Below are 11,800 nucleotides of genomic sequence, written 5' to 3' on the forward strand. Positions count from 1 at the left end.
CAACATGATTCCTCTTCAATCTGTCATTCCTGGCATAGTAAACCATGTGGTTGTCAGATTCAAAATAGCCAATATCAGTCCATTTCAGCTCACTAATGCCTAAGATTTCTATGTTTATGTGTTCTGTTTCATTTTGGACAATTTCTAATTTTCCTAGATTCATACTTCGTACATTCCATGTTCTGATTATTAATGGCTGTTTACAGCTGTTTCTCTTCATTTTGAGTTGTGGCCCATGAGCAAATGAAGGTCCTGCAGGCTTTACTCCCTCGGGCTTTACTCCATTCGCGTCATCACGGTCAACTCTACTTTGAGGAGGCAGCTCTTCCCCAGTCACATTTTGAGTGCCTTCCAACCTGAGAGGCTCATTTTCCGATACTATATCTGACGGTGTGTCTCTGCTATTCATAAGGTTTTCAGCGACTAGCGATTTGGAAGTAGCTCATCATTCTTTCTTCCTAGTCTGTCTTTGTCTGGAAGCTCATCTAAAACCTGTCCACCATGGGTGACCCTGCTGGTATTTAAAATACCAGTGGCATAGCAACTCACAAGCCACCGCAGTACGACAAACTGACAGACGAGTGGTGGTAACCCAATATGTCTAGATAATTATGATTCCAACTTGTAAAAACTACAGAAATGATTGATGATGACTTGTTTTACTTTGGTTTCCTTACTATGTCTTTGAACTATGGTCTGTATCTCAATTTGGACTAGCCACATTTCAAGCGTCCAGTGTAGCCACATGTGGCTAGTGGCCGTCATATTGTCCAGTGCATATTTAGATGGTTCTAGCTTATATGGGGCCCTAAAGGAACCCCGATTCTGTTGTGCCCCACAAACACTCTCTTTCTGCCCTCCCCTCCCATAGCTGAACCCCAACTCCATTTTCATCACGTTTTCTCATTCTATGAGGTGACAAGTTGAGTGCCCTCAACATTTCATTCTCCAAACCTAACTCTTTTCCAACTTGGGGTCTTCTCAGTCACCGGTCCCCCTTGTTTCTCCTCTACCCACACCCTCACCTTTGTCCCCTCACAGTTACATAGACATCCTTTGAATTAAGCACTTTAGACTTTGTTTTTGTATGTAGATTGTTGCTGTTCCTAAGTGCTGTTGAGTGAGTTCCAACTCATAACAGCCCCGTATAGGGTTGGTGAGGCTGTAAATCACTGTGGGAGTAGAAAGCCTCATCTTTCTACTGCTGAGCAGCTGATGGACTGAAACTGCCGACCTTGTGATTTGCAGTCCAATGCTTATCCTACAGAACCACAGTGCTCCTTTGTATATAGGTTGTTGTTGTTGTTATTGTTGTTGAAGCCATCGAGTTGGTTCCGACTCATAATGACCCTGTATAGAATTTCCAAGGAGTAGCTCGTGAGTTTGAACCACTGACCTTGCGGTCCAGCACATTATCCTGCATTGCCACCCCAGGGCTCCTTGTCTATTGGTAGCCAGGGAGGAAAAAGGAAGTCATCATCAATGTCTCCCTTTATTGTCACAACGGGTACTCTCTCTGCTTCGGTCATCCCACCTGCTGCCTCCCTTCTGTTCCCAGCCTGGAGTGTCAGAGTTCTGGGTCCATTTCTATGAGTCCCTTGATGGTCCTCTTTGGGTATTGTCTTCAGCTTCAGGCTGGGGGCAAGATGGTGGTCCCAGCTCCATGCTCACTTGACAACATCCTGATCAAGGAAAAGACATTAGTTGCTGCCTTCGGGATGTTTTCTTAGGAGCCCCTCAGCCAACTTTCTTTCCTATCTCATTGGCCCACACTGGGTCACATGCCATCCTAAACCACTCTTGAGCCAAGGGCACTGGATGATGATATTGGGGCAGACCAATCAGGAGTCACCATTGGATAGAGCTCTTCTTGGTGCCACCACACAGAAGACTATGGGCCCTGTGCTCAATTGGTGGCTGTTCCTTGGTAGGAACAGGAGAAGTGACCCAGCCTAACATAGGTTGGTGCCACTTCTCTACCTGTCCCTGTTCATTTCCCTGCTGTAATCATTTTCTTAGGCTCCCACAGAAAAGTACCACAAACTGGGTAGCTTAAACAACACACGTGTGTTCTCACAGTTCTGGAGCCTAAGAGTTCGACTGCAAGGTGTCAGCAGGGTGTCACCACACTCTTGCTGAAGGCTCCAGCAGAGGATTCTGGCTTCCAGCTTGTGACTTCTGGTGGCTGTAGGCACTCCCTAGTTTACAGGATCATCCCTCAAATCTCGGCCTCCATCTTCTCAAGGCTGTCTTTCCCTCTGTGTATCTGGCTCTCTTTCCTTATAAAGACACCCATCCTATTAGATCTGGGTCGACCCAACTCCAGAATCACCTCATGCTTGCCAATGCCATCTGCCAAGATGCTGTTTCCAACTAAGTTCATTTCCAAAGGTTTTCGGGGGCTAAGGCTTGAGCATAGCATTTTAGGGAACACAATTCATATAACCAGGCACACCTTCCCTTCCATCTGAAGTGGTCAAGGTGCCCTTAGTCCCCCACCCAAAATTTTCCACTCTACCTCCACCTGAGCCTTGTGGTCTATATCACCTCCTCAGGTTGCTCACTCTCTCTGGGCTGCAGCTTCTTCCTATCCCTCTCTACCAGAACTTTCCCTGAGCATAAAACAAGTACCAATCTTTTTTGTTGTTGTTGTTTTTAAGGCATTGACACCAACACTTATTGTAGTAATATTCACAATAGCAAAAAGGTGGAAACAACCTAAATGCCCATCTACACAAAATGTGGTGGTGGTGGTGGCTGTGTGCCGTGGCTGTGTACAGGTTCCGACTTATAGCGACCCTGTACAGGGTTTCCGAGGCTGTAAATCTCTACGGGAGCAGAAAGCCTCATCTTTCTCCCACAGAACAGCTGGTAGTTTCGAACTGCTGACCTTGTGGTTCACAGCCCAATTCATAATCACTACGCTACCACTACACAAGTATCATGGACACGATTCTGACAATAGGAGAAATGAAGTCTATAGGGGACTACATATTGCTGCTGATTCCTCTTCTTTTCTTTCTCTCTCATTCTTCTTCTTCTTCTATTTTTTTACTTTTTGTTGTGAATTGAGTGAAGGTTTACAGACAAGATCATCAGCTTTACATTCAACAAATTATACTCTTTGTTTCATCTCAATGATTACAATCCCCTTCCTGCAACAACAGTGACCCTTCTTCCCTGTGGCTTTCCTTTTACATCTTATATTTCACAAATGAACAAAGCAAAAATATGTTGATGTACACAATCAAAAAAAAAAATGTATATATATATATTCATGTAAATGTCCTGTGGTCATATTCTGCAAGCCAGCCTCCTGTCCGCAGGCTCACAGCCTTCCTCAGTCCATGGGCCCAGAGTCTTCAGCTGCTCTGTCTCTTCCTGCCACTGCCTCTGCCATTGTCTCTGCTGTCGCTGCTTTCCTAGGTAGGGTCTCATGATCCACTCATGCTCTTCCTTCTTGACGGTCCCAGGATCATCTGTTCCTGAAATGAAAGATTAACTACTCCCCCCTTTTAGTTATACATCTTCAACATTTACAGTTGTGACAATCGCAATTAATCCTGATAACAGTTACTCACAATTGAATCATAACCTCTTATCCCCATTCTCCACCATCCCCTTTCACCAAACCCATCTGGAGAAGAGGAAAATAATTCAGTGGGGATTCTACATTGCCCCCTTCATTCTGAAACTAAGCACACTCATGAAAGCTTGTAAGCCAGCACTTTATGCCTTTATAGCACACCCCGCCCCCATATTTGGTAACCAACATTTCAATCATCCTTCCATATCAACCTAGTGCACTGAGGAAAGGAGTTTGTTTCTTGACATGAAGAATCCTTCCATTCCCGATGTGTTGCTGATTTTTAACATGCACAATTTAATTGAAGCATTCTTGGATCATCAGGCATCCACACCTGTTCTCCCAACAGGTGACTATCTACCTGGGGAAGAGAGACTATATAGACCACGTCAGTGAAATAGAACCTGTGGGTAAGTTACATTCGGAGTGAAACGAGGCTGCTTGTTGTTGTGATTGTTTTAATGCATCAGGCAAAATGTATGCTGGTTTTGTATTTTAAAAAATTGGTCTCGCTAATAATGTAATCAAAGATACACAGATCAAAACATCAGTGAGATGCTGCTGACTGATCTGAAATAATTTTAAAGAAGATAAAAGAAACAAGGGATTAGTATTGAGGTATATAAAAAACTGTCAAAACTCAGCAGTAAAATAAACCTACAATCTAATTAAAAAATGAGCAACAGACAAAAAGATATTTCATTGAAGCAGATTTACAGATGTCAGTTCAACACACACAGATGTTCAACATCATTGTTGTTGTTAAGTGCCGCCAAGTTGGTTCCCAATCATAATGACCCTGTCTGTGCAGGGTTTCCAAGGATTGGCTGGTGAGCTTGAACTGCCGAGCTTGTGGTTCAAACCAACCTTGCAGTCTAGTGCTTTATCCTACACCACACAAATTAGACATCAGGAAAATGCAAAGAAAGCTACAATGAGATGTCATGGCACACATACCAGGATGGCTGGTGATGGGGCAGAGAACCTGGGTCACTCATACATTGCTGGTGGGGATGGAAACTGGTCCAGTCGTTTCAGAAAACAGTTTGGCAAGTTCATTAAAAACTAAGCATGGAACTACCGTGCAACCCAGTAATCACCCACCTGGACAGTGATCCCAGAGAAATGGAAGCTTGGGTTCACACGTTACTCCCTTGCACAAATGTAACATAAATTGTTTAATTCATCTGCCATTGTTAGGGTACAATGCACATGCTTTAAAGGGAACTTGTGGGAAAATGGAATGAAAAGATTATGGATTTTTCCACAAACTTTTTGAAGCCTCTGTGGGTTAATGTGCTGGACTGCAAAGCTGGTTTGAACCGCAAGGTCGGAGATTCAAGCTCACCAGCTGCTCCTAGGAGACCCTATGCAGCGTAGCTATGGATCGGAACCGACTTGACAGCACTTGACAACAACAACATGTGTATACAAGGTAGTTTTAAAAAGTTTGTGGAAAATTTGACTATCTTTTCATCTAATTTTTCCACAAACTTTTTGAAGCGTCCATGTATGCAAACATATAGTTCTACATACATATGTGTACATATGTCTACTTACATATGGAGTCCTGGTGTGGCACTGTAGGATACACATTGAACCGAAAGATTGGTTTGAACCACAAAGTTGGTGGTTCAAACTCACCAGGCGCTCCTCAAAAACCCTATACAGGGTCGCTATGAGTCAGAACTGACTCAACAGCACTTAACAACAACTTACATATGTATGTATACTGGTTAGTGGTTGTGTGTCGCTCATAGCAACCCTGTATAGCGTTTCTAAGGCTGTAAATCTTCAAAGGAGCAGAAAACCTCATGTTTCTCCACAGAGTGGCTGGTAGATTTGAACTGCTGACCTTGCAGTTAGCAGCCCAACTTGTAACCCACTACGCTACCAGGGCCCCCTACACACACATATATGTATGTATGATGTGTGTGTATGTATATATATGTATTTTGTTGTTGTTATATGCCATCGAGTCAGTTCTGACTCATAGCGACCCTATATAGAATTTCCGAGGAGCAGCTGGTGAGTTTGAACTGCTGACACCTTATGGTTAGCAGTTCAGTTCTTACCCTACAGTGTTACACCAAGACTCCTCTGGGTAAACTAGAATTTCCAAAATTTCAGGTGCCAACCACACCTAGTTCTACTCAGCTAACTGAGCACTTTTGGAAAGGTATAAGACATTTATAAAATTAAGTGTATATGTTGTTAGATGCAGTCAAAAAACATTCTGCACCAATATCTTGATAGTAGCTCTCTCTGGGTGTGGAAATTAGGGTGACTCTGTGTTTCTCTTAGCTTAACTTGACATTCTAACTTTCCTGTAGCATACATGGATTATATGTCCAATCAAAAACATATATAGTCTTCTCCAGAGACAGCTGGCTGCTTTCATCTGCTGCCCTCTCACGGTTCTCTCCCTCCTCTGTTTAGATGGAGTCGTGTTGGTTGATCCTGAACTCATCAAGGGAAAGAGAGGTGAGGTAGAACGCCTTGTCCTTGTGTGGTGACCTCTGGTTCACAGCTGACCCTGGACCAAGGCATGAAAGCAGAGTGCCTGGTCCAGAAAGAAAGGAGGGTAGCCGGCACCTTGTTGACTGTCCACCCACACACTCTCCCTCAGATAAGCTTCACCACATGGTCCTGTCCACGCCAGCGCTCACGGTTCCATGCCTCCGACTGAGACGTGAAAACTCAACCATGGGCAGTGGAATTGTATCATGGACTTGCCCATGGAATTGACACTCTTGTGTCAGATCCAGAAAGAAGGGTTTTACCCTAAAAGGAGACAAAGAAGCCTGCTTTGAGCGAGGCAAGGGAAGTAAAACCCAGAATGTTGTGTTTTGCTTACTGCAGTGGTTCCGAACCACTAGAAGTCAGCTAACAGTTGCAAAGCGTGTGGTAAAGCGATTTTTACTAATAAAAGTTACGGAAACGAAATGAGAGCAGACTCAAATGATCACGGTGACTCCATGACGCTTTTCTTGAGTGGTTGCTACTAGCAACCCTAAGAGCTCACGTCAGGTGTGGGACGCCAGCTCTGAGGGCAGAAGTGGCTCTGACCCTCCATGGGCCCCTGCGTAGTACCTGTTGATCTTGAGTGCTGGGGCGAGGCTAATTTGAGCGCTGACGTTCCTACCCCCTGCTTAAGAAGTCAGCTACTTTTGGATGTCACAGCCATTTCTGATGAGGGCAGAACAAAACCAGGTGCTGTGGGTGCCTTCTTCTTTGCTGCATCGGGGAGAGTGTGAGCAAGTGATTGCATTTCTTCTGTGCTCAGGGGTGTGGGCTAGATATAGGCATGAAATCCTCAACCAATAGTAACAATGGAGATTAAACCAAAGTAAACCAGTTGCCTTCGAGCCAACTTTGACTCCTGGTAATCCCACTGTGTCAGGGTAGAACTACACTCCCTAGAGGTTCAGTGGCTGGGTTTTTTCCAGAACTAGGTAGCTAGGTCTCTCAACGCATCTCTGGATAGACAAGAACCACCGCACTTTGGGTTGGCAGTCAAGTGCATTGACCATCTGCACTATCGAGGTAGTCCAGCCCCAATTTAACTCTGCTCTTAGCCCCACTTCCAGCTCTGACCTGGATCTGCTTTGCTCCCAAGCAAGATATTCCCTCAGTTTCTCCTCTTCACCTTAACTTCATCCAGAAAGCCTGACTTCCAGAACCCAAGCAGGGCTTCAAAGTCTCCTCCAAATCCCCGAGTTAGGAGACTAAAGAGGAAGGAGGGGAGGGTGAAGGAAACCATACAGCAAGGAGCGGGTACCATGTTCTCTAGCCAACTCCTGTGGTGCCCACCCACTCTGACGCACCCCTTCAGAACATAATCTCTGCACGCTCCATCAAGTGGCAATGGGCCCCATGGCAACGAACACGGAGGGGAGTCTGACGTTTCAAGGACCAACCTTCTCTTGTCTTCTTCCCAGTTTATGTTTCTCTGACCTGCGCCTTCCGCTACGGCCAGGAAGACATCGATGTGATTGGCCTCACCTTTCGAAGGGACCTGTATTTCTCTCGCGTCCAGGTGTATCCTCCTGTGGGGGTCATACACACCCTCACAAAGCTGCAGGAAAGTCTGCTGAAGAAGCTGGGGGCCAACACCTACCCCTTCCTGCTCATGGTGGGTGTGCCTTTCTCTCTCCCAGCCCCCTTCTCTTTCTCTGGTGCTTCTTCCCAGGCCCACAGCCCCTTAGGATGTGGAGGGGAACAGAGGACAGGGGACGGGGTCACCCCTTCACATTTGTGGGCCTTGAAATTGCACCCTTGTAGGAAATTCTAGATTGCATGGCCTATTATTGTCTTTTTTTAAGTCCTTGAAAATAGCCTCGTGCCTGTGAAGGCACCATTTCAACCTACAGTTTAAAGATTTCCCTTTATCCGACCACCTAATTATATATGCACATGTGTTATTCCTTTGCTTACTCAACTATAAAAAGAAAGCGGGCAGACGTGCCCCCCAGTTTGCTCAAGGAGCTGTGAACAGGACAGGGTGCCCTTCGGCATGGGAGATGGGGTGAAACAAGCTGCTGGTACCTGGAGGGTCAGGGTGGATCAATGACTTCACCTCACTTGAAGGCCAGTCTCCCCTGGCACCAGAACTCACACACTCTGCATCACAACACATGAGCTCAATGTGGGGAAAGCTACTGCTCCCCTCTCAATCGGGACGTTGGTGTCTTTAAATTATATACAGGTAGGACTCAGAGATATTGCAGGTTCGAGTCCAGACCACCACAATAAAGTAAACATTGGCATAAAACTAGTCAGATCATTTTTTGGTTTCCCCGTGCATGAAAAAGTTATATTGACGCTATACTGCGCTCTGGAGTGGTGGGGGGTGCTATAGGGTAAGTACTGGACTGCAAGGTTGATTTGAACTGCAAGGTTGGTGGTTCAAACTCACCAGCCGCTCCTCGGAAACCCTAGACAGGGTCTCTATGACCCAGAACCGACTTGATGGTACGTAACAACAGCAATATGGTGGTCTATGAAGTGTGCATGAGGAAAATGTTTGAAGTGTTTTGAGGATGACCACAATGTGGGAAGTGAACACATGCTGTTGGAAAAATGGCGTCCATAGACTTGCTGGATGCAGGGTAGCCAAAACCTTTAATGTTAGAAAAAGATAACATCTGTGAACCATAGTAAAGTGAAGGCAGTAAAACAAGGTGTGCCTGCATTCCTCAAGACTCTATGGAGTTCTCAGGTGCTGCAAATGGTTAAGCACTGAAGTAATAATAGAAAGGTAGGCAGTTTGAACCCACCCACTTCAGGTGCTTCAGGGGACAAGAGTGGAGATCTGCTTCCCAAGGTCACACAGTCTAGGAACACTGTGGAGCAGTTCTACTCTGCACACACAAGGTCACGAGGAATTGGACTCAACTCAGTGGGAACTAGCAACATCAGCAATAACAAAAGGTCTTGTTGTTGTGGTTGTTGTTGTTGTTGTTGTTGTCAGGTGCCATCGAGTCGGAACCGACTCATAGTGACCCCATGCACAGCACAACGAAACAATGTCCGATCCTGGGCCAACCTCACTACCGCTGCCACACTTGACATCATCAATGATGCCACCTCGCCAATCCATCTCATTAGGGGGCTTCCTCTTTTTCTCTGACCCTCCACCTTACCAAGCATGACATCCTTCTCCAGCGACTGTTCCCTTTTGACAATATGTCCAAAGTATGAGAGACAAAGTTTAGCCATCTTGGCCTCTAAGGAACACTCTGGCTGCACTTCTTCCAAAACAGATCTATTGGTTCTTTTGGCAGTCCATGGCACTTTTAGTATTCTCCTCCAACACCACAATTCAAAGACAAACAAAAGGTCTATGATCCTGGAAATCCATTCTCAAAAAAGAATCCAAAGAGGGACCTTTGTGAAGGTTGACAGGGATACGGGAGAGTAATGAATTCTCTATATAAAGCACAGGACCAGCTGGCTTCTTTCTGTGACACATGAAGGTCACCACGAGTCAGCACCAGTTGAACAACAAGCAACTTGCATAGTTAAACAAAAGAGTGTGTTAGTCTTCGGAAAGGAAAAATCAAAATAATCTTCAAAAAGAAAGAAAAAGAGTTATCGGGTCCTGGACCACTCCATGAGCTGGCACTGGGGGTGTGAACTGGTGTAGCCTTTTGGAGACAGTATGCCAAGATGTACCAAAAACCTTAGGAATGTACTTTGACCTGACCATTCCATTTCGAGGAATTTATCCTATGGGATTAACTGGACACAAGAGTGCAAAAGTATATGAAGAAAGATATTTGCAGCAGTATTGTTGAAAATGGCTAAAAGTAAAAATATTTAATTGATGCATTTGAATTATGGAGTTGGTGAAGATTATTGAATATGCCATGGACTGCCTGAAGACCAAACCAATCTGTAAGGAAAAAGTATAACCAGAATGCTCCCTTGAAGCCAGGATGGGGAGACTTCCGTCTTCATGTACTTTGGACATGTCAGGAGGGACCAGTCCTTGGAGAAGGACATCATGGTTGGTAAAGTAGAGGGTCGGCAAAAAAAGAAAACCCTCAGTGCGTCAGACTGACGTGGTATCTGCAACACTGGGTTCAAACCCAGCAATGATTATGAGGATGGTGCAGGTGAGGCTGTGGTTGGCTCTGTTGTACGTGGGTACCTGTGAGTTGGAACTGGACTACCCCATGAGCTGGTATTGGGGGTGTAGACTTTTGGAGACAACAAGAAGTAACCAACAAAGAAGACTTAGTCAAATTGAAGGTGGTGTTCTAGAAGGCCTAGAAGTGATGGATCTTGTGGTTGCTGTCAGGATTGAACTCAATTTCATGATGTGGAAAATGTTCAGAATACACGCTGAAGAGGGTTGTTGTTGTTATTCTGTGTGCCGTGGAGTCGGTTTCAACTCATAGCGACCCTGTACAGGGTTTCCGAGGCTGTAAATCTTTACGGGAACAGAAAGCCTCATCTTTCTCCCGCGAAACAGCTGGTAGTTTCGAACTGCTGACCTTGAGGTTTGCAGCCCAATTCATAAACACTATGCTGTTGTTAGGTGCCAGGAAGTCAGTTCCAACTCATAGCAACCTTATGTACCACAGAACAAAACACCACCCAGTCCTCACAACTGTTACCAGTCATGTGGTAATCCAGCTCACTGAGGGTCATCCTCTTTTTCTCTGACGCTCTACTTTGCCAAGCACGAAGTTCTTCTCCAGGAAGTGGCCCCTCCTGATCCCATCTCCAAAATATGGGAGATGAAGTCTTGTCATCCTGGCTTCTAAGAAGCATTCTGGCTGTACTTCCTCCAAGACAGATTTGTTTGTTCCTGGCAGTCCCTGGTACTTGCAATATTTGTCACCTTCAGTGCAGAGGGTTACCATAAAACAAAGTAAACCCACTGACCTCAAATCCAACCCTACAAGACAGAGTGGAACGGTCTCATAAGGTTCCCAAGGCTGTAAATCTTTACAGAAGCAGACTGCCATATCTTTCTCCCGTGGAGCAACTGGTGGGTTCTAACTGTTGACTATTAATTGGCAACAGAATGCTTAATCACTCGCCACCAGGGATCCTCTGAAAAGAGCCATTGCTCTTAAGTAGCATCAAGGTAGTCAGATTCATAGCAATCCTGTATAGGGTTTCTGAGGAGCAGCTGGTGGGTTTAAACCACTGATGATTGTATGTTGTTATTAAGTGTTGTCGAGTTGATTTCGACCCATAGCAACCCTGTATAGAGTTTCCAAGGAACAGTTTGTGAGCTTGAACCACCGACCTTGCAGTTCAAACTGCTTTACAGTCTGACTCATTAACCCACAGCGCCACACCAGGACGATTGTATATTACACCTGAAATCAGCCCTTGTGAAAGGAATCATTGTTTTGTTTCTTCTCAGTTTCCTGACTACTTGCCCTGCTCAGTGATGTTGCAACCAGCTCCACAAGATGTTGGGAAGGTTAGTTCAAGATGGAATGCAATGACTCCTCCCTCTTTCCATCCTTCCTGCTTGTCTGCCTGCCTGCCTGCCTTCAATAGACTTTTTTTTTCAAGTTTTTATTGTGGATTGAGTGTAAGTTTATAGGGCAGAGCATCAGCTTTACATTCAACAAATCATACACCTTGCTTCATCACAATGATTACATTCCCCTCCATGTACCATCAGCTAACAGATTTCTCTCTATTCACGTTAGCTCATTTAAAAAAACACAAAAACTCAGGCACATA

General features: G+C 45.1%; 1 protein-coding gene across 1 annotated transcript in view; it reads left to right on the forward strand.

The window, feature by feature from the left end:
* SAG (S-antigen; retina and pineal gland (arrestin)) overlaps positions 1 to 11,800 on the forward strand; it is a 62,881-nt gene that overhangs the window by 6,464 nt on the left and 44,617 nt on the right. The window contains exons 2-5 of the mRNA XM_006866806.1: positions 3,936 to 3,996; positions 6,026 to 6,070; positions 7,528 to 7,721; positions 11,472 to 11,531. Of these exons, the coding sequence (XP_006866868.1) occupies positions 3,936 to 3,996; positions 6,026 to 6,070; positions 7,528 to 7,721; positions 11,472 to 11,531 (360 nt within the window). The remainder of the gene's footprint in view (positions 1 to 3,935; positions 3,997 to 6,025; positions 6,071 to 7,527; positions 7,722 to 11,471; positions 11,532 to 11,800) is intronic.

Source organism: Chrysochloris asiatica, unplaced genomic scaffold, assembly GCF_000296735.1.
Source record: "Chrysochloris asiatica unplaced genomic scaffold, ChrAsi1.0 scaffold00096, whole genome shotgun sequence".
In the NCBI taxonomy this organism is placed as follows: domain Eukaryota; kingdom Metazoa; phylum Chordata; class Mammalia; order Afrosoricida; family Chrysochloridae; genus Chrysochloris; species Chrysochloris asiatica.